Source organism: Dunckerocampus dactyliophorus, chromosome 5 (genome assembly GCF_027744805.1).
Source record: "Dunckerocampus dactyliophorus isolate RoL2022-P2 chromosome 5, RoL_Ddac_1.1, whole genome shotgun sequence".
Taxonomy (NCBI): domain Eukaryota; kingdom Metazoa; phylum Chordata; class Actinopteri; order Syngnathiformes; family Syngnathidae; genus Dunckerocampus; species Dunckerocampus dactyliophorus.
Window position 1 is genome coordinate 1,909,663 of NC_072823.1, and position 27,644 is coordinate 1,937,306.

Here is a 27,644-nt window from a genome sequence, read left to right on the forward strand (position 1 = left end):
TCAGCTTTACACTCATATTACCCATTTAGTTGGCAGTTGAGTAACTCGGGTGCAGTCAGTCCTTCATCAGACAGTCCTTCATCAGTGTGACAAACCGCCTGCTAATAAAGGCCTGATTAGCAATATGCCGCAGGTGTACAACAGGTGACTGGCAGGTGGCTCCGCCCCAGGAACTACCAAAAAAGGCACTGCACAAAGAAAAACAGCATCAGCAAATAAACAAGGCGGATCATGACAAACATGGGCAACTGTTGCAGCCGGAACGCTCCATCACTTCCTGTCTGCCCTCTCTTCGGGTCCCCAAGGCACCGGAACACACATTTCAACAAACAACACAAGCACCAGTCTTATTTGTCTTAAACGGCTCATTTCCTTGAATGATATCGACTACGAAGAGGTCTCAAAGTGTTTGCAGTCCACGGCCCACCGCACATTCTAAAAATGTAACTGAACAAGAAAACACACACACGCAAAAAACAACAACTACAAAAATGGAAAAATCAGCAGTCATTTTGAAGTAAAAACAAGAGAACAAACTTGTAACCTAACGAGAAAAAGTCATATTTTTACGAGAATAATGTCATAATGGGAAAATGTTAAATTAAGGGAAGAATATATTTTTTCACCGATATCACAAAGCTGAGGTGTGGTTTTCTTCTTGAAATATACATCAATCCTTAGCATATCTACAAGTACATGTGTAAACTTTCATAATATCAAAGTAGCCCATGCATCCTTTCATTTTTCAGTATGTGGACACCCCCGGTCTACTATATGGGTGTTAGTTCATGTCTAGAGGGCTCTAATAATGTTAAAAAGTATATTTAGAGTGCTGGAAACAGGTTTTGTATGCTGTAACTATGAAAATATTCCTTTTATAAATAGAAAACCCTCCTTTAGGGAAAATCACTTATCACGGCCGGTCTGTAACCAATTAACCACGATAAATGAGGGATTACCGTACAGTCTCATGATCAGCTGTATTCCATATGCCTGATGTCCACAGCTAATCATGTTAGACACCCCTGGAGGCATTAGCCTTAAATTCTCCCTGGCACTTCATGAACGAGGTCTTTAAAGCCCAAAATATCCATTGCATGTGGAATCCAGGTGCTCTAAAAACGGATCAACAACAATCCTGCAATTCGTAATCCTCCGATATCCCACGAAGGCAGGGTGTGCTGTTGAAGAGCATGATGGCAAAAGCTGCGGCTTCCTTTAATGAAAAGGATTATTTAGTGCTGTCGCCGGAGGGTTCCGAAAACCGAAGCCCCTCATCACAACAGGAAGCTCGTAGAAAATCAATGGGTACAGTTACTTCCTGAGAGGAGGCAATAAGCAGCCAATAATGCCGATGGGAAAAATGGCGACGGCAGTACTGTAAACACAGGAAAGGTATTTCAGGGATGGGACGAACTTGAAAACAAACAGAGGACTCGTGAAGTGTTATGTCTCCCAGGAACCCCAGAGACCCAACCTTTATGATCTGTGTGGTGTGTTTTTCATAAGGTCTGCAGTGTCAGGAGGATGACGACGGGTGAAGAGGTCAAACAGAAGCCAGCGGCACAAGAACATCTTCACAGATATTGTGATTGTGATGTTGCAGAAGTTGGCAGAAGTAGGTCATACAATTCAGAACTCCACTAACATCACACAACGCAAGAACCGGGCTCCAGCAGACTTCACTTCAGTGGACGTTCCAGGACTGATTGTTTCTGTTTATTTGGATTTTCTTTAGCTTTTTGAGCTTTTCCATTTTTCATGTCATCACATTTAACATCACTCGTTTTATTGATTTACCTGTCATGGGCAACTCATTCAATCCCAGACAACCCCTTCAGTAGCGGCCATTTGAGATAATTTTGACTGATCTTTCAAGGCACACAGAATATTGTGTGCTATGGCTATATAAACATGGACATCCATCCTCATATGCTGGAGCCTATCCCAGCTAACTTCAGGGGACAGGCAGGGTACACCCTGGACTGGTTGCCAGCCAATTGCAGGGCACATATAGACAAACAACCATTCACACTCACATTCATAGCTATGGACAATTTAGAGTCTACAATGAAGCTAACATGCATGTTTTTGGGATGTGGGAGGAAACCGGAGTACCCGGAGAAAACCCCCCACACACGGGGAGAACATGTATCTTCTGACTATGACTGTGTGGCCTAAATGCTAACCACTAGACCACCGTGCAGCCCAACATGGAACCCACCAAAGAAAGAAAGAAATAAGTTTCTTTCTACCTTTTTGCATTTTTTAGTAATTAGCAGTAGAACATAGGTAAGTTTCAGGAAAATATCAGTTCCTGACTAAAACAGGGAGAAAAGCAGCTTTTCGGAAAAAGATACATTTCAATCATAACTTTCACTTTGACACAATTTGCTTTTGTGACAGCCCAAATATGTAAACAACTATCCCAACATAAACAACACAACAGAGGGTTGTTTTACATCAAAATAACAATTTATTTACAAATATAACACCACGAACTATTTACAATTTTCACATTGGAACTGAACTGTGTGTGAATGTGTGTATGCACGCGTGAACATGTGCATGCGTTAAAATTTCCCTACGTAACCTCCTGCACGTTACACTCCTCCATGCTCTCTCGCTTCCTCCTTCCTGTCAAGTGTGATTTTCCCATCTACATGATCCATGCCGAGCTCTTATCAAATGCACTTCTGCCACCCTGTGGCTGTTGTTATGGCTTAAAAGTGCTCTTAAGCGTTAATGCATTAGTGGAGAGTTGTATCATCATCTTTTGGCCTCTTGCGCAAAAAAACATAAAAGACGTATACCTTGTTAGGATTGGGCGTTTGGGTTTATTGAAACGTCTTACAGCCTCTCTGACCACCACCAAACATTCATACACCAGTGTGGGAAGCACTGGAGGCAAGGTGGGTTAAGTGTCTTCCCAAGGGACACAGCAACAGTGACTGGGTGGAGGGAGCGAGGATCGACTCGCCAACTTTTCGGTTTCTGGTCGACCTGCTCTACCTTCTCAGCCACATTCCTTATCATGTCTACTATATTAGGTAATACGAGTATATAGGTGACTATAGGGGTGTTGTTTCATGTTTACAGGGCTCTAATAATTATTTTTAAAAAGCCATAAACAGGTTTTCTATACTATGAAAATATTCAATTGATTAATATTGATTCCTACTTGGTGCACGGTGGTCTAGTGGTTTGCATGTTGGCCAACACAGTAACAGTCTGGAGATCGGGAAGACCTGGGTTCGATTCTGTGTGGAGTTTGCATGTTCTCCCCGTGCGTGTGTGGGCTTTCTCTGGGTACTCCGGTTTCCTCCCACGTTTCAAAAACATGCATGTTAGCTTCATTGGCGCCTCTAAATTGTCCATAGGTATGAATAAGAGTGTGAATGGTTGGTTGTCTATATGTGCCCTGCCATTGGCTGGCGACCAGTCCAGGGTGTACCCCGCCTCTCGCCCAAAGTCAGCTGGGATAGGCTCCAGCTTTCCCATGACCCTAATGACAAGCGGTATAGGAAATGGATGGATGGATGATTCCTACTTAACGGAAATTCATTGATTGCATTCGGCTCTGGAACCAATTAACCGCCATAAATGAGGGACGACTGTACTGTTAGCTATAGCTTCATCATTACAATTAAGAGTGAGTGTTTCGTTTCTTCATTTATTTGGCGTCCATATTTTTAAAGGGTTTAATTTAGTCATACAGTTGTACGAGTTAAGAATGTGTTTGCAAAAAAAAGTGGCTTTTTTATGGTGCTTTTGAACATTAAAGTTAATGGTGGGTGTCACAAGTTATTTATTTATTTGTTTCACGTTCCGGAAAAAAAACAGTCTCGCGATAATAAATTCTTTAAATCATCCCACAATAAAAAAATTGAAAATGAACTCCATCATCATTAGTGCCTCAGGGCAGCTGTTTCTACAGATGTAGTTGAAGCGCTTTGGGTGCCTTGAAAAGCGCTACAAATATCAAATCCATTATTATTATTATTATAATAACCTTGATTAAATCTTAAATAATGTGACATTGCCCGGCTTGCGAAGAAGTGGACAGGGCTCCTAACATTTTCATGCTGTTACAAAAACAGAAAATGTTATTATGCTGGAAAGAAGGCGCGCCATTGTTTTCATAACATGAGCTGCTTATAGAAGCACACTATTTATCCCACGCGGGAACCAAATGTGCCAAATCCTCGGAGAGTTCCTCCACATTCAAATACAAAGTTGATTTGTAGCTTTTGAGGCATTGTTAATGTCTGTGGTGGTCATGAAAACATTCTACAGTTGCACCCACTGCACCCCAAACTGCAGCATTCCCATTACTTTGACGAGCAGCAAGCCTTCATCCTTATAAAGACAGGAACCGGGAAAGCAGGCCCAGGAGGAAGGTGATTACAGAGCACAAAACTGATTGCTTTGGGCGCAACTGATGGAATGTGTTTTCTCATTTAGTGCTGATGTATCAGCAGGGGGTCGAGATGGCTTCTTTTGCTAGACGGTGGAGATAAATATCATAAAGCAGAATTAATTTGAGTGAGGCCAGCTTGAAGGCTTGAACCAACCCCGAAAAGCTGCTTGCTCCAGTCTGTCACACCTTTTTCAGGGGCGCTCTAGCGCTGCTCAACATACTCGTTCTCTATTTTATTTGACTTGTAAGAATGAATCCAAAGAGTGATGCACTTTTATGTGGCGCTGCAAAAATAGTTTTATTTCAGGCCCATAATTAGGATGTCCGATGATATCGGCCCACCAATACTATCGTCCGGATATCGGCTTGAAAATGTAATAGCAGTCAATATCGGTATCGGGTTTTTTCCCTATAATGAAAACCTGTATAGCCCTTTACAAGCAACATCGCTGTCATAACAGGCAACACGCAGCGCCAATGCTTTGCTTAACCGTGTTCGGGGCGGCAGGACGTGATGCTTTCTCATAACACCGCTGATGATGAGTGGGGTAGTTCGCAGACAGATACAGTATGTGTAGACGCCGCATCGAGTGCTGAGCAGTGTGTCAAAGTCGCCGCCATATTGGATGTGGCAAGAGTCGGAGCAGAGAAGATGCCTCGTTCATGGGCTGCAAACCAAATAACTGAGAATACCATTTATACCATTTCACAGGTAAGACAGGTGGTTAGTATTTGTGCCAAACACTGTATGATTTGGCCATTATGACATCGTTTTGAGAGCATTATTTGCAGACGTGGAAAATACTGTATTCCCACACACAATTCATTCATTCATATGTCTATGGGTGGGGGGTGGCGGGAATGTAAAAAACCGCGGATGGGGCGGCAGGCAGACGTGGTAGTTTGCTTACGATGTTGTTTACAGACGCATGGAGAAGCTAATCGCTGATGCTGTATGCATTAGTTTCACAACAGATGTGTTCATTCCACGACAGGATATCTGATGTTACACATATGTGTTGATATGGGAAATTGAGAGTTGGACAAGATTCAAGATTCAAGAGTTTTATTGTCCTGTGCATAGTAAAACAGCAGTTATACCATGCAACGAAATTCTTATTCTGTTCATTCTCCCAAGAAAAGAAAGAAAACACAAGAAAGAATAAGAACATAAGAAACATAAACACATAAACATAAATACCAATAAATTAAGCAACAAAAACAGAAGAGACATGAATACAAATAATTAATACAAATAAATAAACAAATAAATAAAGTGCTATGAGTGTGTGCGTGTGTTGCGTGTGGCGTGTGTGAGTGCTTCGTTGAGAAGCCTGATGGCCTGTGGGTAAAAGCTGTTTGCCAGCCTTGTGGTCCTAGACATCAAACTCCTGTAGCGTCTGCCTGACGGTAGGAGTGTGAATAATGAGTGTTGTGGATGTGTGCTGTCCTTGATGAGGTTGTGTGTTCTGCGTAGGACTCTAGTTTTATAAATGTCTTGCAGTGAGGGGAGGGCTGCCCCAACAATGTTCTGTGAGGTCTTGATCACCCGCTGGAGTGCCTTCCTATCACGTGTTGTACAGTTACCGTACCAAACAGTGATGGAGGCGGTAAGGACACTTTCCATAGTGCATCTGTAGAAGCAACTCAGGATTGTGGTGGACATGCCAAATTTCCTCAGTCTTCTCAGGAAGTACAGTCTCCTTTGGGACTTCTTCATAATTTGTTGGGTGTTGTGAGACCAGGTGAGGTCCTCGCTGATGTGTGTGCCAAGGAACTTGAAGGTTTTCACCCTCTCCACCTCAGTCTCATCAATAAACAGGGGTCTATGCGGCTCCTTTTCCCTTGTTCTTGGGTCGATGATCATCTCTTTAGTCTTATCTGTATTGAGAAGGAGATTGTTATCACGACACCAAGCTATGAGGTCCGCCACCTCTCTTCTGTATGATGTTTCAACACCACCAGTGATCAGTCCGATGACTCTAGTGTCATCCGCAAATTTAATGATGCTGGTGTTGTTCTGGGAGGCCACGCAATCGTAGGTGAAGAGCGTGTAGAGGAGCGGACTCAGCACACACCCCTGGGGGGTCCCATTGCTCACAATTCTTGAGCTGGATGTGCGATTGTGGACTCTGACTGACTGGGGTCTGCCTGTGAGAAAGTTAAACACCCAGTTACAGAGGGAGGGAGACAGGCCAAGTGTGAGGAGCTTATTTGTGAGTTTGTGGGGGCTGACTGTATTAAAAGCAGAGTTATAGTCTATAAATAGCATTCTGACGTATGTGTCCTGGCCCTGTAGGTGAGAAAGGGCTGTGTGGATGGCAGTGTTGACTGCATCATCCGTGGACCGGTTCTGGCGATATGCAAACTGTAGAGGGTCCACAGTTGCCGCCGCGATGCTCTTTTTGATGTGGGTCATGACTAATCTTTCAAAGCACTTCATAACAATAGGAGTGAGTGCTATAGGGCGATAGTCATTCAAGCAGGTCACGTTGCTCTTCTTGGGTACGGGCACTATGGTGGCGGACTTAAAGCAGGTCGGTACAGATGCTTGTGCAAGCGACAGGTTAAATATGTCAGCAAGCACATCAGCTAGCTCTGATGAGCAAACCCGAAGTGCACGTCCTGAGATGTTGTCTGGGCCTGCTGCTTTTTGTGGGTTTGTTTTGTTCAGAACCCTGCGCACATCAGCTGATGTCACCATGAGAGGTGAGTCCTGTGTGCTCCCCAAGTCCAGCCACCCTCTCTGCTCATCAGGAGTTTGGGTGTCAAAGCGGGCATAGAACTCATTTAGCTCATCTGGAAGTGTGGTTTGGCTGGACGTGGCTACGCTACTCCGCTGTCGATAGTCTGTGATGTGCTGGAGCCCCGCCCACATGCGCCAAGGGTCTGAGGTGGAATAGTCGCCCTCCAGCTTCTGTCTGTACTGTCTTTTGGCCTCTCGTATGGACCTCCTCAGGTCATATCTGGCCTTTTTGTAGTCCTCAGCGGTGCCCATGACAAATGCAGTCGAACGAGCACGTAGCTTAGCCCTTACATCACAGTTCATCCACTGTTTTTGGTTAGGGTATTTTCTGTAATACTTGGTGGTGCTAACAGTCTCTATGCATGTGCTAATGTAGCCAGTAACAGCAGAAGCATATTCATCCAAATCAACAGTACAATCTTCCCTCCCCGCTGCAGTTTTAAACACATCCCAGTTTGTGCAGCCAAAGCAGTCCTGAAGTACTTGATCAGTTTCTTCATTCCACACTTTAACTGCTGTACTTACAGGGGGAGCTTGTTTAAGAAGTTGTCTGTATGTTGGATAAAGGAATATAGAGATGTGGTCAGCCTTACCAAAGTGGGGTCTTGGAACAGCCTTCAAAGCACCTTTCATGTTGCAGTAGACTTGGTCCAGGATGTTATTTTCCCTTGTGGGAAAGCTCACATACTGGTAATATTTGGGGAGGACAGTCCTGAGGTTACAGTGGTTGAAATCGCCAGATATAATGAATACAGCGTCTGGGTGTTTGGTCTCGTGTTTATCAATGATGTCATGCAGGAGGCCTAGTGCGTTAGCAGTGTTAGCTCGTGGTGGGATGTAAACAGCAGTTAAATACACAGCGCTAAACTCACGAGGTAAATAAAAAGGTCTGCATTTCACCATCAGCAGCTCAATGTCCTACGAGCAGTGCTTTTCCATCGTCTGTACGTCTGTGCACCACCGTTTGTTTACGTAAACACAGACGCCGCCACCTCTGTGTTTACCAGACGCTAAAGCAGTGGTTCTTAACCTTGTTGGAGGTACCGAACCCCACCAGTTTCATATGCCCATTCACCGAACCCTTCTTTAGTGAAAAATGAAATCGATTTTTTTTTCAAATTCAAGACATACTGTAGGTATATGTTTGTTTACTGGTGCACAAAATGACGGAAACAGGATGCTGACTCCCATCACGGTCCATGATACATGTGAATCAATGCTGTACATATTCGTTCTTTTTTTGCTCGACATAGTTAGTATGGATTAAAATATTTAGAAGGAAATCACACGACGTACTACCACATCAGTTACACGTTGACTACTTGATGGTGCGTTTCATTTGTACTCGGAACTTGGAATTCGGAGTGAGAGTGACGTGATCTCCGAGTCAAAAGCATTCCAGATGCCAAGTCAGAAAAACTTTACACTATATCAATATTTTTTTATAAATTGTTTATTGATTATTTATTGTTTACACACGAGGCAGCCATCATTGATTGTTAACTCAGAGGTGGTGTGGATGCTCTGACTTCCAAGTTGAACATTCCGACTTCGGGGGCCTTTTCAGTCGGGCGTTCCCGCTAGGAACTCAGAAATGACGACTTCCAAGTACAAATGGAACGCACCATGAGCACGCAAAATTCTTCGCAGCACTGATTGGCCAAGGCAAGCAATGTAATGTGATTATCTGCAGCCAGTGATGGCTAAGCGGCGGCGTGTCATCACGAATTGACACGATGGGTCTGGTGTGTCTTAACCTCCGTGGCGGAGGCTCCACCGAACCCCTGGGACCGACTCACCGAACCCCTAGGGTTCGATCGAACCCAGGTTAAGAACCACTGCTCTAAAGTCCGATCTCCCCGGTAAGCAGCAAATGTTTCCAACTGGATCGCCGAGTCCGGTATATCAATATGACAATATTATATGACAATATCGGCATATCAGAAAAAAATCCAATATCACTACACTTCAGGCATCGGTCCCCAACCTTTTTGGACCCACAGGCCGCCTTGTGTTCCCACCAATCTCCATGGACTGGGGGCATCGTATATAATAGCAATCTAATTTCTTGTATTTTGGTATGTATTGTGTAAGACTCAGACAGGAACAGCATCAAATTATCCATCCATCTTCTAACGCTTATCCAAGGTCGGGTCACGGGGGCAGCAGCCTAAGCAGGGAAGCCCAGACTTCCTTCTCCCCGGCCACTTCATCCAGCTGCTCCTGGTGGATCCTGAGGTGTTCCCAGGCCAGTTGAGAGACATAGTCTCTCTAACATGTCCTGGGTTTTCCCCGAGGCCTCCTAGCTGTCAGCTGTGCCCTGAACACCTCCCCGTAAGGCATCTGGGAGCTACTTCATCTGGTTCCTCTCAATGCGGAGGAGCAGCGGTTCTACTCCCGAGTTTATCCCGGACTGTAGATACTGTCAGGGTAGGAACGTAGATCAACCAGTAAACTGAGAGCTTTGCCTTTGGGCTCAGCTCCCTCTTCACCACAACGGACCGATCCAGAGTCTGCATCACTGCAGACGCCGCACCAATTCACCTGTCCATCTTGCGTCCCATTCTTCCCTTACTTGTGAACAAGACCCCAAGGTACTTAAACTCCTCCACTTGGGGCAGGATCTCATTCCCGACCCGGAGATGGCACTCCACCCTCTTCTAGGCGAGAACCATGGCTAGGACTTGGAAGCGCTGATTGTCATCCCGGCCACTCCAGAGAGTTGAAGGTCACGGCTCGATGAAGCCAGCAGGACCACATCATCTGCAAAAAAACAATCCTGCAGCCACCAAACAGGAACCCCTCAACACCGTGACTGCGCCAAGAAATTCTGTCTATAAAAGTAGTGAACAGAATTGGTGACAAAGGACCGCCCTGGCGGAGTCCAACCCTCACTGGAAACGGGTCCGACTTATTGCCGGCAATGCGAACCAAACTCTTGACAGCGGTCATACGGGGAACGAACAGCCTGAATTCCCTTTTCCAATACTCCCCACAGAATTCCTCCAGGAACACGGTCGAATGCCTTCAAGTCCACAAAACCCATGTAGACTGGGTGGGCATCCGTGCAAGACTATAGAGCTGGTCCACAGTTCCACAAGCAGAACGATTATTATTATTTTGTTTGTTTCTCATAATAGTCAGACTTAAAAAAAAAAAACAAAAAACTTTTTTCTTCAATACTTCAACTCTATGCTACTAAAGTGATATTATTTTTCCTCATATTACAGGTGTATTCTTGTTAAACTGGACTTTTTTCTCTTAATATTGCGACTTTATTTTTTGTAAAATTAGAGCTTTTTTTCCCCCATTTCTGCTGTTTTTATTTTAAAGTTTCCAACTATTTCATTTTTTTCTTGTATATTTTCTTCTCATAACTGACATTATTCCATATTTTGAGTTCATTCTTTTAACATTGTAACTTTTGAAGCTTCGCATATTACTTTAATTAAATACCATTTTTTTTCTTTACTATTTCAACTTTATGCGACTCAAATTGTTATTTTCTCATGTTATTACGTTATTTTCATAAAAAACAATTTTTTTCTTGTTAGATTATAACTTTGATCTCTTTATATATTCACTTTATTCTTGTATCATACAAAAAATGTGGGCCACAAATGGGAACCTTTGAACACCCCAGAAGTAGATTGTTCTGTTCTGTTCTGTTCCCTTACGACACAGGTTGTTTTTCGAGTTGTGATGTCAAATCAGCATCATCAAAGTACTCTTGAATATCATTCTACAGTATGTACAGTGGCTCCCCGAAAATTTGCGAGTCAGCATTCACGGCCTTGCAAATTTGCCGATTTTTGAGCTAAAAAATGTTTTGTTTTTCCTGCTGAAAACTACAACGGAAGAGTATTAGGGTCACATTGAAAAAAATAACAATCTGAGAGTTTGAGAATAAAGTCGTAAATTGATGAGAAAAAAGTTGTAAACTTACGAGAAATGTCTTAAATTTACAAGAAAAAAGCCGTAAATTTACAAGAAAAAAACCCCGTAAACTTACGATAAAAAAATCTTAAGTTTACGTGAAATAAAGTATTTAAGATCTGAAAAATAAATCCAGAAATTTATGAGAAAAAAAAACCCGTACATTTAGGACAAAAAAAAATCTTAAATTTACGAGAAACAAGTCGAGAAAAAAAATCTTAAATTTACGTTAAAAAAAAGTCTTAAAGATACGAGAAAAAAGCCGGAAATTTACGAGAAACTTTGGCCTCGGGCAAAGGTAATATTATGACTTTTGTTATTCTCATAAATTTACAACTTAATTCTCAAAATCTCAGTTTTTTTTTCCGATGTGGCCCTACTACTCCGTTGTACACGCACCCAACGAGGTAATCATTGATAAATACAGGTAAAATATGCAGCATACATGTACTGCTGTGTCCATGTACTGGTGTGCAGTCAAGCATATGCAGTGTGCCCTTAGGAGGAGAGCATCCAATACATCTGACTCATCTTCTCAGACTGAGGCAGCATGCCTCCGCTGATCGCGTCCTCGAGAAAGACGCCGACTCTGCGTCGTCCTCTCAGTTAAGATGTACTGTGAAGATGAGTCTTTGTCTGTCTGGGCGGAAAGTGTCAAATATCGCAAGACATTCCGACCGTGTGCACGTGGTAGGAAATGAGACAATGAAAAACTCACACGAAAGCGGCGGGGGAATAGAACAGGCGCCTTGTTGGAAGGCAAACATGCTGATAGGTGACAAATGAGGACGACGTTTCTGTGTGCCTGTGAGGTGGTGGGGGTGCAGGCGGTCCTGTTGACAGGCACCATAGCTCACAATGGTGTTGAAATAGATAGTGACGCGTTCTCTCGTGGCTTTGTTTTACCCTTTGGCACGTTGAACCTTGTGGTATTAATAAACATGTGGACGGACATTGCTCGTTTAATCAGCCATCTTGGATCACACAGCCAACACCCAATCTTCAGTAATGGAAAAAGTAATATTAAATGTTCATTTATCTATGTCACTCATCATTTATAATTATTTGACATTGTTTTCTGCATGTAAAATAAAATTATTTCTGATGAAATACATTTTTGGGTCCGCACGGTGGCCCTGTGGTTAGCGTGTTGGCCACACAGTCAGGAGATCTGGAAGATCTGGGTTTGCATCTTCGTTTGGGGATCTGTGTCCGTGCGTGGGTTTTCCCTGGGTACTCCGGTTTCCTCCCACATTGCAAAAACATGCATGTTAGCTTCATTGGAGACTCTAAATGGTCCATAGGTATGAATGTGAGTGTTTGTCTATATGTGCCCTGCCATTGGCTGGACACCAGTCCAGGGTGTACCCCGCCTGTCGCCCCAAGTCAGCTGGGATAGGCTCCAGCATACCCGTGCGAACCTAGTGACGACAAGCGTCACAGAAGATAGTTGGATGGATGAAAATACATTTTTTGTTAAGATTTTTTAAAGCCTGAAAATGATTCATGAATGGTTGGACGTTTCGATCAACAATTGAGGCATCACTGTATATTGAAGGACATTTTTGAGTTATTACTTATTAGTATTAACGTTTCATCTTTTTCTCATTACACTGTGGGTTTTTTGCTCTTTATTGTCAATTTTCATTGTTGCATTTTATTTATTTTTTTAACAACGCGACAGGGCACAGACAAAAAATAAGCTGTCATCTGCAAATGCCCTTTGGACACCCCTTGGTCGGCGTATTTCCCACAGGAGGCAAACTGTTATCAAACGACGCAAGAGTGTCTCCAGGTTTGGTTTTCTTAGCACTATACCTGTCACCATAACATATTTTGCTGGTCAATAATTGTGCAGCAAATTATCAACGACATTTTTTGAGATCATTTTTCCCCACTCACTGGCAGCCCCGCCTCCACAAAAGGCTGAATGAGATGAGGGCCCACTCTCGCTGTTCATTCCACTATAGAACCAATGCACACAGACAGGTGCGGAGTGAACCCTCTTGTCATCCAGCCTGTGTGGCACAGCGAGATGACCAAATAAAAACACACGCATATATGCACATGTCAATTTATAGGGGCGTCATAATTATCGACCTGTTTTTTTATTTTTAGATTCATCGATTACCATGACAGGCCTACTTAGCGGTACTGCTAGTCATGTCTCCCGCTAGTCAAAGGCTTGTGGAATTGTTCTGCACGCTTCCCGCATGTATTTGACTGCTGAGTAAATACATGAGAAACAAAACACTTCCTGTCTATCACCTTTAATGCGTACGTGTGGGAATTCGACGTGGAGTTACAGTGCACACCGCCATCTAACAGGTCGTACCAAAACATATTAAGGGCGGGCCGCCACAAGTAAATGAATGCATAGGAGACACTGGCCTGAGAATTGGTAAAGAAGACACGTGGCAGACAAAAGCAGGTGAGACAAAGATAAGATTTGGAAAGACAGCATACCGGCTGGAAGTCATGAGCTGAATCCAAAATAAACATATTTGCCAGGTGGGACCCAGAGGAGTAATGGAACAGCCATGCCAATCAAAAAGACGAAGCAAAAATAAGACCCATGTCTAACGCCGTCTCACATTTCCATCAGCTGTGCCAAGCCTGGCAGGTGACTCGGGTCACACACGTGAGGCTCCCCGCTCACCTGAGCTCACCGGCTGTTGCCATGCCAACACAAGATATTGCCACAAGGCACGACTACCCCGTGCGGGGAGATGGTACCCACCCCCGGGCACACTTGCTACCGGCTTTTCTCAAATTGCAATCGCAATCGCAAAGAGACGCAGGCCTCGTATTTCCTTCTGACCTGAGATTCAACTGAAACTAACATCAACAGGTCACGCTTCGAACTATGCAGCTTTTCTATATTATGGTTTTTCAAAAAAATATATTATTCATGCTCTTTCATGGTTCAATACAACCTATTAGTCAACAAATATGCAATATTCAAACAAAATGTACACATTTTATTGCCTAAATTAAGCATTTTCAAGCATAAAAATGGCTGACTGAACTAAAATACAAATATAAGACATTCAGAAGATACTTTCAAAGATGTTGTGAAAATATGTAGTATTCTACACTTGTCACTAGGGGTCAGTAATGTCACTGCAATGTTGAAACACAACACAAGACTTGAGCGCCGGAAAAACAGGCTTTTATTGCAGGTTTGAGTTATCTCACAACAATCCCTGACACCGGCTACAGTTACGCCAAGCTAAAACTCAACTCTGAACCCCCGACGTCACTTCCTGTCAGCCCCCCACTCAAGCACAAGTCTTATTATGTCTACCATGTTGGGTAACAGGAGTGTTAAGGTGACTATAGGGCTGTTATTTCATGTCTAGAGGGCTCTAATAATAAGGTCGTAAACAGCTTTTCTATATTCTGGAACCAATTAACTGTGATAAATGGGGGATTACTGTTTTACAAGGATTTAAAAAACACCTAAATAAAATCAATTTTGAATGCTACTGTGAATAAAAATGCTGACAAGCCTAATCTAAGCGGTGGCAGCTCCCTGGTGATGAGGGGGCCAAAGGATATTCCGATAACCAACTCCAGAGGAGAATGTTGTCCTGTTGCTAATGACTGTATAGCCTCTAATGAGCACACAACCCAATTAGCATATATCCAATTACTTCATGTCTCACGTTCCTGGCTGCATTCATGAGACATTTTGTTGTTGGCTCAACTGAAAGCATTTTAATGGAAGCATGTGCCTGCAATGCACAATGGCTCTCGGAGAAATGAAGTTAACCCTCTGTGTGCACTGAGAGGCACCAATGATTTGATATCTTGATAATAAAAAGGAGACACATGCAGGTTGGCAATATATTAAATGCCCGTAACTTAAAATGAAATAGTCTTAAAGGTGATTTATGTGATGGAGGCAAAAAAGTGACGGGTTGACTCAGGGCAGATTTTTCCAGAATAATGCAAATTGCAATGGCAAAAGCAATCTGTGCCTCTTATGTTCCTACGCTTTCACTCGCGATCAAAAGCAACGTTAAGGCGCCATATTTTGAAGATAACTTGAGTTTGCAGGTAACAATAGCCAGAACTCTCATAAATCTCACCTACAAACTTTCTTTTCCTGCATGACACGATTAATCTAACATGAGATTAATCCATGTTAGGCGACTTCGTAGCTTTTTAAATAAACATGGAAGTGAGATTTTTGGGAAAGTAAAGTATTCTGGGTCTCTGCAGATTTCAACAGACCGTAATTCAAGTTTTAAGACCGTAATGAAGACAATGTAAGACCCATTTCACATCCGTACTGGCAAGGAAGTACAAACAGCTTTCGTTACCTTTTCTCTGCTGCTGAGATCTGCATTAACGCACCACAGGTGCTTCCATTTTGTAGTGACAGCGTCCTCAAAAATCCAAACATTTAAAAGTGGACTGAATTGTATGCATTTCTTTTAAGTCAAAATAAGGTTGAACTTGTATTTCAGACATGTTGAGATCTTAAGGAATTTTAGACATTTTACCACACTGAATTGAAATTGTGGGATTTTAGACTTTTTAAGACCCCGCATGCACCCTGTTATGATTTTTTAATTTTTTCTCTGAAACTACGCTTTTTTTCCCACAAAAAAACCCATCTCATTCATCATAAGTCGATAAGAATTTATAAATACCTTCTTCGTTTATCACGATTAACTGGTTCCACAGCCGACTGTGATAAGTGAATTTCCACAAAATTTGCAGATAAGAGCATGAAAACCCTGTTTATGACCTTCTAAATACGCCTTTTTTTAAACATTATTAGAGCCCTTTCGACATGAAATAACACCCCTATAGTCACCTTTACACTCCTATTACACAATATATCGTAAATCACGGTGTAAACCGCGCTTTTTTTCCCACCGGTAAGACGCCAAAAATCGGGATGCGGTTTATACACGATGACAAGTCTGTGACCAGACAGAAATTGACCAGAAGTAGATTTTAGAAGAGCCGTCTGTGGGTCAGACAGTTGCTTTGACTTTAGCGCCCTCTGCTGTACAGTTGCTGAAAGTGTAAATATACTAAGTATATACAGTCAAACCTGTCTATAGCAGCCACTAAAGGGAAATGGCAAAAGTGGCCGCTACAGGCAGGTGGCCGTTATAGACAGGTTGGTGGCCATTTTGAATTTGTGCGCACACATATTAACATGTCTGTCATGAGAAGCTTGTTGTGTTTGCAGATACATATAATTACTGTACACTGTTACATGTAGACCAGTAGAGGGCACTGTTGGACTGCGGATAAAAGTTGTAAAGAACTGCTAGGTTAATAAACCGCTGTTAATAAAGTGATTCAAGTGCATCGGCGACGTGAGTCTCTCCTTCCCCACAACAAGGGGCATTACAGTATTGACCAGTGCACATTGTCTCACACCAGGAAATAAACAGTGTCACTGTCTGCAACAAGCTCCAAAGAAGACGGCTTTTTTTATGTCAAAGAACTGACAGTTTGTGTGGATCTTGTGACTGATTGTGACTGAGCAGTAATTATTTATTTGTATTATTTGCTTGTATTAATGTCTCTTCTGTTGTTGTTGCTTAATTTATTGGTATATATGTTTATGTTTCTTATGTTCTTATTCTTTCTTGTGTTTTCTTTCTTTTCTTGGGAGAATGAACAGAATAAGATTTTCATTGCATGGTATAACTGCTGTTTTACCATGCACATGACAATAAAACTCTTGAATCTTGAATTAAAGTCTACACATGACGGCTTCATTGCTTAAAAAAAGAATCTTTTTCATGCGTGAAGCTTCTGCTTGAATCGGCATTTTGGCCGTTATATGCGATCAGATATTGACCAAGGGAGACAAAATGGGTGGCCGCTGGCCGCGTTAGACAGGTGACCGCTATACACAGGGCCTAGAACAAGTAAATTTCCTGCGGGGTATTTTTTCAGTGGCTGCTATAGGCAGGTGGCCGTTCTATACAGGTGGCCGCTAAGACAGGTTTGACTGTATATGAAGATCTTTGGGTCATTTTGAAAAGGTAGCTCGCAGGCTGAAAAAATGTGAGCACACCTGCTCTAGTTAGTACCTCAAACAAAGTCCAGCTGTCAGGCACATTTCACTTTTGGGTGGTGTTTATTTGTTGTCAGCAAATCTCACATGCTGTGCGGGCGAGTAAGAGTTCACAGTTAGCACACCCACTTTAACCTGCTGAGGACAAACACAACCTGAACAAAACAAGAAGAGAATGTTCACCATAAGAAGTTGTACAATTCTTTGGATTATTTACTTTCTTGTGGAGAAAGACAAGCCTGGCATGAGGAATAAATGGATAATTGTTCATAACATTATTATTACACACATGATTTCCCATAAAAATGGGAAATCATGTTGAAAGATATAAAAAGATGAAATACAAAAAGGTAAAATTCTGACGCTGTAGTTCTATAAAATTACCACAAAGAACACCACAGCACAGAATTTGCAAGAATGAAACAGCAGCACCAATGACTTATAAATAAAGACACAGTGCCGGTTTAGTTGTCATTTAGTTGATAATTATGGAAAATTCCAGTGTATGCTGGATCGCGGTTAAAATAGATGACTGATGGCCAGCTGTGTTTTGGACACAGAAAATGCTGGGTAAAGCGGCCCAGTAAACTTGTGCTTATAGGAATGCATTGGAGCAAGACTGCCCCCTGGTGTCGCATTAAAGAACGTCAGAATTCCCTCCTCAAAGTCAAGGAACACGCCTACCCGCTGGAGCCTGTCTGCGGTCACAGGAATGGGCGCCTTGTTGTGCAGCACTTGTAGCTTCCTCCTGTCGCACGCCAGGCACCACGACGACAGGTTGAAGCCCAAACATGAGCTGTCCCTTTGACCTTTCCTCTCCATACGACCCTCACAGAGTCCCACCTTCCAGCGGCCTTCGTCCACAGACACGTCCACCTCCCAGTAGCAGCGGCCTCCTTCCAGGGCGTGGCAGGCCAGCACCTGTGGGAAGGCACTGAAACGAGACTCTTGCTCTGTGTAGACCTGCTGGGCATCAGTGTAAGTCACCCTCCTGTTGCTATCAGACAGCTGCAGCTTGGGATGGGCTGTGTCTGCGTCCAAGGTGGGCATGGTGCCATCTGTGCATGAGAAAAAGACATATTGAGAAGGGTGTGGAAAGACTGTAAGAACACTTGATCATAGGTTGGTGGTGGAATGCAAGCGGAGTCTCACAAAGCAGCTTGTAGAGCTCTTTGTCCTTGCTTGGGTCAGTGATGACCACCTTGTCAAGACGTTTCTCGGTCCACGTCTGAAGACATTTCAGTCGAGCTTCGTCCACCTCCTCTGGAGCGTCCAGCTGATCCATACAACTCGCCACATCACTAGATCAACACCAAGGGTAACAAAAAGAACATAAAGTCTCCAGCATAAAAGAGTGTATTAACACAACCCGTATCTTCTGGACTGCAAGTCGCTGTGGACAAGAAGTCGCATCAGTCAAAAAATGCATCATGAAGGGGGGAAAAAAACATATACAGATTGCACTGGCATTTAGCGGTATTTACGATCAAGCTATCATCAGAGCGCCGCTCCTAACAGCATTAAATTCATAAAAGAAGATTAACCTGGAGAGGGAGCAATTTATGCTCCCCCTGTAAGTACAGCAGTTAAAGTGTGGAATGAAGAAACTGATCAAGTACTTCAGGACTGCTTTGGCTGCACAAACTGGGATGTGTTTAAAACTGCAGCGGGGAGGGAAGATTGTACTGTTGATTTGGATGAATATGCTTCTGCTGTTACTGGCTACATTAGCACATGCATAGAGACTGTTAGCACCACCAAGTATTACAGAAAATACCCTAACCAAAAACAGTGGATGAACTGTGATGTAAGGGCTAAGCTACGTGCTCGTTCGACTGCATTTGTCATGGGCACCGCTGATGACTACAAAAAGGCCAGATATGACCTGAGGAGGTCCATACGGGAGGCCAAAAGACAGTACAGACAGAAGCTGGAGGGCTACTATTCCACCTCAGACCCTCGGCTCATGTGGGCGGGGCTCCAGCACATCACAGACTATCGACAGCGGAGTAGCGTAGCCACGTCCAGCCAAACCACACTTCCAGATGAGCTAAATGAGTTCTATGCCCGCTTTGACACCCAAACTCCTGATGAGCAAAGAGGGTGGCTGGACTTGCTTAATTTATTGGTATATATGTTTCTTATGTTCTTATTTTTTTCTTGTGTTTTCTTTCTTTCTTGGGAGAATGAACAGAATAAGAATTTCATTGCATAGTAGAACTACCTGTTTTACTATGCATATGACAATAAAACTCTTGAATCTTGAATCTTATACCTACAAGGCAACAAACTAAAGCTATAGAAGATGACAGAAGTCATTTAAAAAATATATGTATATCCATTCAATAAAAACCTTAATAAATATCAGAACGTTCTAGAAGAAAACACTTTTATTACGTGACATGACGCCTGGATGCACCCCGGAGTGTGGAAACATGTGTGCACAAATGAATTGATATACCGTAGAATTAAAGTCACATGTGTATTTAGGCCGTGTCCAAATGTTCTTGGGTTGTTAAATAAATTTGCGTCCACACTGTGCCGAATTAGCGAATAGTTGCATCCCAACGGAAACGGATCACAAGGTGAAAATGATGTAACACACAAGGCACACCTACGTGTGGCTCTGTAAACAGACACGCAGACAGAACCACGTGACACACCAAGCAAACCACAGAAGAAGAAAGAACACATGCACGTAAGTCAGCCTTCTGCTTTCCAAGGCTCATCAAGACTTACGAAAGGCGGAATTACTTCTGTGAGTCACTTTGGAGAATAAGACAACAAAATATCAGGAGAATATCGACTGGGGTAAGTCATGCGAGTTGAACTATTCAGATATTATGTTGGCTTGTCGTCAAAGCTCACTTTTGGTCACGTGCGTCGTTTTCAGAAAGTCGCGGTTTGCTTGTCTACACGGAAACGACAAGCCGGCGTTTTCAGATTTTCCCAATCCGGAAGCATTTTTTTTCTACAGAAACAATACAGTTTCAGTGCACCCAGAACGCCGCTTCGGTGTGGAAGAAAGGCCGAAACGATAAAATACTTAGCCGTTTTGACCCGAAAACGTTTCCGTGTGGCTAGCCCCTTAGTCAGTGCCTGATGCAGCAGCTACAATCTCAAAGCTAGACATAATTAGTGTACTACTACTACTACTACTACTCATGAGATGTATTCCATAGTAACCTTCATGCATTTTCAAATAAATCTATAAACTAAACTAAACTAAAACAGTGATTCTTAACCATGGGGCCACTGCCCAACAGCCCCTTAGAGCAGGGGTTGAAACCATTATTTTCCAAAGAACCATTTAACCTTCTTTAAACTACAGAAAAATAGTCTGGAGCCACAAACATTATACCAGTTTTCATCTTTTTTCATTTTATCCGGTACAACAACAGAATACAACAAAAAGAAGTGCAGTTTGGGTCCTTCTCTGAAGGGAAAAAATCCAAATCTACATAGCTCTGTGTGAAAAAGTGATTGTAGCATTTCAGAAAAAGATCATTATACCAACAGTAAAATATGGTGGTGGTAGTGTGATGGTCTGGGGCTGTTTTGCTGGAAGACCTGGAAGACTTTCTGTGATAAATGCAACCATGAAAATCCTTAAGGAGAATGTCCTGCCATCTGTTGGTGACCTCAAGCTGAAACCAACTTGGGTTCTGCAGCAGGACAATGATCCAAAACACACCGGCAAGTCCGCGTCTAAATGGCTGAAGAAAAACAATATAAAGAGTTTGGAGTGGCCTAGTCAAAGTCCTGACCTGAATCCTATTGAGATGCTGTGGCATGACCTTAAAAAGGCGCTTCATGCTGGAAAACCGTCCATTGTGGCTGAATGACAACAATTCTGCAAAGATGAGCGCTGTAAGAGACTCATTGCAAGTTATTGCAGTTGTTGCTGCTACGGGTGGCCCAACCAGTTATTAGGTTTAGGAGGTAATCACTTTTGCACACAGGGCTATTTCGATTTGATGATGTTTGATGATCTGAAACGTTTTAAGTGTGACAAACAAAATAAGAAATCAGGAAGGGGGCAAACACCGTATATATGAAGACGAGTGAGCAGTGATTGCTGTTGAGCTAGCCTTGAAACAGCATAAAAAGGCCATATGATTATTCAAAAATTTGTATAATATACACTCCTGATCACAATTTTAATACAAGTTGAAAATTTGCAAGAATTTACACTATGCACTGTTGAATCTTAAGTTGAGCTTCAAAATGCAAAAAGAAATGAGAGTGGGACAAAAAAAAATTTGAGTAAGCAATATATTGCAAACAACCATTCAAGTGAAATAGGCTGTGCATCAGCTGATAAAAAGTTTAAGACCTTCTCCTCCAGGCTCCGGAAGATTTTAGTGACGAAAAGTGTTTTATAAAAAATTGGTAAATATGTCAACATTATGTAATATGTGTACATGCTGTCAAGTCTGCATCATGCCTTTGTCTCCATTTTTCCTTTTTTTTTTTTTATATATAAAATTTCTATCAATGGCCCCTGGGCACACTTCGCCAGGAAAGCAAGGTGTTACCATACGACCTTATAGAGTGTTTCCAGGCTTTGTCTGCTCAGCACTATCGCTCAAAGGCTGGGTTGCACGCTTCTGAAACTGTTATCTTCCTGTCAAGGGTCACCACAGCAAGTCAATCCCACTTCATTTGGCCTAGTTTTCTGCCGGCTACCCCTCCTAACGAAAGCCTCCCATTTATCCGGGAGCTTGGACATGCCTCGTGGCTGGGCGTTGTATGCAGCAGCATGTACCACTACCACCACCGGGACACACAATGCTTTTTAAATAAACAGATTTTTTTTCCCCACAATAAAGTAACAACGTGAAAGTGAATGACTTACAGTTGTTCAACCTTGCTGTATTCCTGTAAGGTGACAAAAAACATATGGTCACGTGTCGTCATCATGCTGTCATGTGTGTAACATTCTACCAAACAAACACAATCCACACTCACCAAAATGAAGGCCTGGTCCTTGATGAGTTTTCCCTCCTTACCATCATCAGCCAGTGCCTCCAAGGTGTGGAGACCTTGCTGGATGGACTGTAGGGAGTTCTGAAGGTGGCCCAGTTTCTCCTCCAAACCTCCCACCACTCTGCTCTCCTCCTTCTCCACACACTGGAGAGCCGATTGCTCCTCCTGCTGCAGGGCCTCTATGATGGCGGTGTACTGCTGCTGCACTCCTGCTCGCGAATCACTCAAAAGGGCCTGCAAGAAAATTGGTACAGCAACAGATGAAAGGCCCTCACTCCGGTCATACAGGTAGACAAACGTCTTCATCAAGCTCTATCAGGTTTAAATCACAACGTGTTTTGTGGATAAGGGACGTCTCTGATCAAACGCATGTGAAAGCACACAGTCAGGCTACCTCCTCTCAGCAGACGTGTGACCGGGTTGTAACTGAAAGGCTACTTGGTTTGATCCCGTGGTTCCTCCAGAAAATCTGTACGGCGCAGAAATACTAATTTGTCCTAATGAGCAGGTTCGCATGGCAGCATCATGTGTGGGCAGGAATGAGGCAACACCATTAACATCATCAAGTCAGCGGCACGTAAAACTGTTACTGTTGACGTAATGCAAAAAAGAAGCTTTGGTTTCTTACTTTGAACTTTTCCTTCATCTGAGTGAATTCAGTCACTCTCTCTCTGACTTGTTGTTCGGTCACCTGCAGCTGTTTGATCTCTTCTATCAGATTACCCTGCAGAAAGACATCATGTCACACATGTTGTATGACATCCCCATCAGCAGTGTAGTGCATTAACAGTGACTTTCCCCCCCACATCGTCCAGTGGTCTGTTTTCGGTCTTGAGGAAAGTAGTTCCGGCTAGTTGGTGATGGTGTTTGTGGGGGTGGGGGAGGCACGTAAGTAGAAATACTCAGCAAAATTATCCAATGATGTATACAGCATCAATAAATGTAAGGATTTTTGCATTTAATTAACAGACTCTTTATTCACTGACACACAAAGCATACAATCTATGGTGATAATATAAGCGTAAGAAGTAAAAAACTGAATTTAAAAAAATTGCAGTAGAATAATAAATAGTTTTTCATGTTAATTCATGCTTTATTTTAATTATCTTAACACAAGCCTAGCCCAGGGGTCACCAACCGACTGATAGCGAGCAACGATTCGATCTTTTGAGCGACGAAGAGGTATGCATTCTGAGTACTGAATACGCCTGGAAGCCTCGTCGCTCTCCAGGCGCGCAATGCGCAAGGTCCAGCCAGGAGCCCAGTCCCCAAAACAAGTGTGCAGAGGTTAAGAGAGCAAGAAAGAAGGAGTAACAGAGCGCTGTGATGTGCCTGCGCCCAAAACAGAAATTACTGCACGTTAACATGGCTCAAAATCTGCCTTTATTACCTCAAAATTAAGGCACAAATATAACTCCGTAGACGTGCACCTTCAGCAGCAGACTGTGACACCCACGGTGTAAGAAGGAGAGGTTCCGCAGGTCCTTCATACCGACCGCTGTAAGGCTCTACAACATCTGCACGACCTGAACCATGTTGTATTCACTATGTCACTATGCATTCTTTACTTGCGTATCTTGCTTGCTGCTGTAACAAGTGAATTTCCCTGCTGTGGGATTAATAAAGTACTATACAATACAATACGATACAATACAATACAAAAAAAAAACCTTCGAGCTGCGGCGACGCGTCTGATTAGGGCTGACTGTTGTAACGCATTGACCAACCACTTTCTCCTCAACTACCATCACTTGCCCACGAAACTGAGCCAAAAAGCCAACTAGAGTTATAGTTTGCTCATAGAGCTGACGCCACAAGGCCGACCCAAACGAAGATCCACAAAAGTAGGGGTGCCCAAAGTGCAACCCAAGGACCATGGCCTGTGGCTCATTTGTCATTGCGTCACTGCAGAAATAAAATGTAAAAAAAAAAAAAAAAAAAAATGGTGAAAATAGAGCAAAAGGCACAAAGAGGAAAAAGCTGAATTGTTGACGCCAACAACCACTAATAACACAAAGCTGTGTTTATTAAAAAAAAGTTTAAAAATTGGGTCACTTATTACTTTAAAAACCTTTCTACAAAATAAATAAATATATATTTAAATACACAATTTAAATATATATTGTGTATATATACATTTTTGGGAAAGGTGCCATTTGCATGACTCTCACCCCTGCAAGACACGCACCTTATTGTATGGTAACCAAGGCAAAATATTGCCGTACATTTTCAACGTTAACTGAAAAACACCCTAACCAAGGTTCCACTGTCGAAGCACATCGCTGCAAACTCCCACCACGATAATAGACATTGTCAAATGAACATCTCTTTGACAGTGCTCAAAAATGAGCATCATTGTCTTTTTCATGCCTCGTTTTTTCGCAGCTCTGTGTAAGTGTGCCTAATGTTGTGGCCAGTGAATGAGCAATCTTTACCCTGAGCTCTCGCTCTGCATCCCTGATGCTGATGCAGACGTGGTTGCGGTGGGAGCCAATGACGGTGCACACCGTGCACACGCACGCGGCACACTGTCGACAGTAGATGCGGTTGATCTCCTGGTGCTCCTGGCACCTCCAAAGCGAAATGTCCACCGTGGGTGGAACCAGGGAGTGGCTTTGAAACACGGGGGACTCCATGTGGGGACGCAGATGCTCCGTGCACATGGAAGCCCCGCATACCAGACAGGTCTTCACGGCCAACCGTTGCACGGTTTTAGGGCAATAATGGCACTGCACTGGGCTGTTATTTCTGCTCTCGGGCTTGGAGAATATGCCAATCCTGCTCGGTGACCCTGAGGTTTCCGCCGCATTCTTGGGGGACATATGAGGTGCTGACTTGCTGACAGGAGACACTGATTTCTGTGAAATTGAGGCTGTGGGAAATGACTTGTTGGCAGGTGAGGTGGGTTTTCTCGGCAAGGCGTGATTTTCTGTCACTTGGGGATTTGCAAGAAGGGGGGCATCACATGATTCTACTTCAGTGCAGCAATCACTTGGGTCATCGGTATCGACCCATTCTGCTGCTTCGTGTTGGTGGGGGCTGCCTTGTGACACGTCACTCGTGTGCTGCATGACACTGTCACCCGTGTCATCACTCCCAGACTGTTTGGATTCAGAGTTCACCCCGTTGCTGGTTGCCTCCACACCGTGGAGATCTCCTGCTGTGTCTGACGCAGAATTTACTGCAGTCTGGATGTCATCTGATCTGTCACAGGTAGCTGGTCGCTTTGTGTCGGGTTGCTCTGGAACAGGTGTGCTGGCCTTTCTTTTGCCTAGCAGTCGGCTGGCTAGTGAAGGCCTCGTCAATGGGGAGTCGGATGTGTTTGGAGCTTTGCTGGATGTGCCTGAAAAATGACAGAATACAAACACGAGCCGTCAGAAACTGCAGATTTGATTTGTGAAATCTGCATCTGTTTTGTTATTGGCTCTTGGCACACTTTAAAAACACAATCAAGAACATGAAAAAAAATGCAAATATTTAAAAAATATAATTTGACACTAATAATTAGGGCTGTCAAAAGTAGCACATTAACGCCTGTGATTAACTTGAAAGTCTTAGCGTGTAAAAAAACAACGCAATTCAACTCATTCAATACCTTTTTATAAACCCGAATGCACAACCCCAAAAACGCATTTGTACATCTTCTACGTTTCTTTGCACGAGAGACAAAAAGAGGTGATGACGCAACAGCACACTATTAGATGTCACTGTGACTGCAGCTTTAAGCCATAAAAACGGCCACAAGGTGGCAGACGTGCATTTGATAAGAGCTCAGCATGGATCATTCGCATGTAGTAACACACACCACAGCAAGGAGGAAGTGGAAGTGCATGGAGGAGTGTAGTGTGCAGAGGGTTATGCATTTAGCGCCCGCACACACGCAGTTTAGTTCTAAATGTGAAAACTGTAAATAGTTCATGGTGTTATATTTTAAATAAATTGTTATTTTGATGTAAAACAACCCTTTTTTGTGTTCTTTATGTTGTGGTACAGTTGTTTACGTAATTGAGTGGTCACAAAAGCAAAAAATATATTGTGCAAGTATAGAAAATACAAAGGGAGCACCCGTGCGAGTACGGATTTCAACCCTTCCCTTCACATTTTGCTCCTAAAATAAGTCCATACAAAGTGAATCAAACTAGAGTACAATTTTCGTGCATCTGCACATAATGACAACTTTTCTTTTTTGACGCGAGATGACGTCACAACCGCACAAGCTGACGTTGCTAACTGTTAGCAGCTGGATACTGTGCTAGCAAGGTTTGCTCTTCTCTTGGCGGGAGTTTGAGAACAACCTCATGTTCTGTAAATGTTGCAAAGTGTAGAAGCAGGCAGGTAACAAAACACAACCACTCCAAGCAGCACATCACCTGCAGAGACAGCTGGCTGATGTAAGTAGTTTCATTGACTGAAAAACAAAACTTTTTCGTGCATGAAGCTTCTACTTGAGTTGGTAATTTGGCCGCTATATGCGGTAAGATATTGACCAAGGGAGACAAAATGGGTGGCCGCTGGCCGCGTTGGACAGGTGACTGCTATACACAGGGTCTATAACATGTAAATTTGCTGCTATAGGCAGGTGGCCGTTCTATAAAGGTGGCCGCTAAGACAGGTTTGACTGTATATATAAAAAGTTATCGGTGACTGTCTTGAGAAGCAGTAAGTTATCATTATCGGCTTGAGAAAAAAAATGTGCATCCCTAATATATATAATAGTTATTCCAGAGTTTAAATTACCATTGTGTTCAACTTGTATGTCAGAAAAATACGTAAAAAAGGAAAAGGGCATTGTTTTTTGAGGGATGGGGGGTAAAATATATTTTCCTTTTTTTGTAACCGTTTAGTACCCGCACCGTGTCAGAAGCGCCAATTTGGCATGGCTAAACGATACCCAATTACATTATCACTTTTAAAGTCTAGACTGTCTCCGGCACTCGTCTGGACATGAAAGTGAAACCATATTACATATAAAAAAAAAATACTCGAGTGGTCATTGCATCATAATAGTCATTCATCCCCTTGGGTTATTACGGAACGTCTCTCATGTTCAACATTAAAAAAACAGCAGCACATGAAGTAAGTCTGAAAGAACATTCATTTTTATGAAAACGTATTATTCCTCTATGGAGCCGGTAAAGTGACCCTTCCTGTGAATGAACTTTTTTCCTTTTAGAAGTAATTTTTACTGGAAAAATTGAAACCATTTACCGGGACTGCTGGGATTCGAAGCCCTTCTACTGGTGTTTGGCGGCCATAACAAACTGCTGTCAAAGGGAAGTGTGTTGTAGCTTGTTTTGCACCTCCATTCGGGACAGCGGAAAGGCCCAGCTGGGCAAATACTCCATAAGTCGCCAATACATCGCTGGCAGAAACGGTGGTGACACTTAAGGGTGACGGGCTCCCGCGTCAGCTCGCTGCAAAGAGGACACTTTGTCGGAGTATCCAGCGATGCCCCCATGTTAACGGCTGTGTTATGGTGGTCCACTACTTCAGCGATGACA

The 27,644-nt window shown here is 43.0% G+C and overlaps 1 protein-coding gene across 4 annotated transcripts; it reads right to left on the bottom strand.

Annotated features, from left to right (window-relative positions):
- On the bottom strand, positions 1 to 27,644 carry si:dkey-29p10.4 (E3 ubiquitin/ISG15 ligase TRIM25). Of its 4 annotated transcripts, XR_008570481.1 has the most exons (9): positions 27,352 to 27,644; positions 24,579 to 25,486; positions 22,772 to 22,867; positions 22,126 to 22,377; positions 22,013 to 22,035; positions 18,307 to 18,455; positions 17,839 to 18,212; positions 17,171 to 17,309; positions 1 to 188 (listed from the first exon to the last, which is right to left on the bottom strand). XR_008570481.1 is itself a non-coding variant. In XM_054777258.1 (8 exons), the coding sequence occupies exons 1-8, from the start codon at positions 27,599 to 27,601 to the stop codon at positions 17,271 to 17,273; spliced, it is 2,091 nt and encodes a 696-aa protein (XP_054633233.1). In that variant the 5' UTR covers positions 27,602 to 27,644; the 3' UTR covers positions 11,307 to 17,270. The 4 variants fall into 4 exon arrangements, 3 of the variants coding, with proteins under 3 accessions (XP_054633231.1, XP_054633233.1, XP_054633232.1); XM_054777258.1 differs by lacking the exon at positions 1 to 188 and having other exon boundaries at positions 11,307 to 17,309; XM_054777257.1 differs by lacking the exon at positions 1 to 188 and having other exon boundaries at positions 11,308 to 18,212.

What these genes read in the sequence shown, in the direction of transcription:
- si:dkey-29p10.4 (XM_054777256.1), bottom strand. Translation starts at nt 8,069, where the DNA reads ATGGTGAAATGCAGACCTTTTTATTTACCTCGTGAGTTTAGCGCTGTG.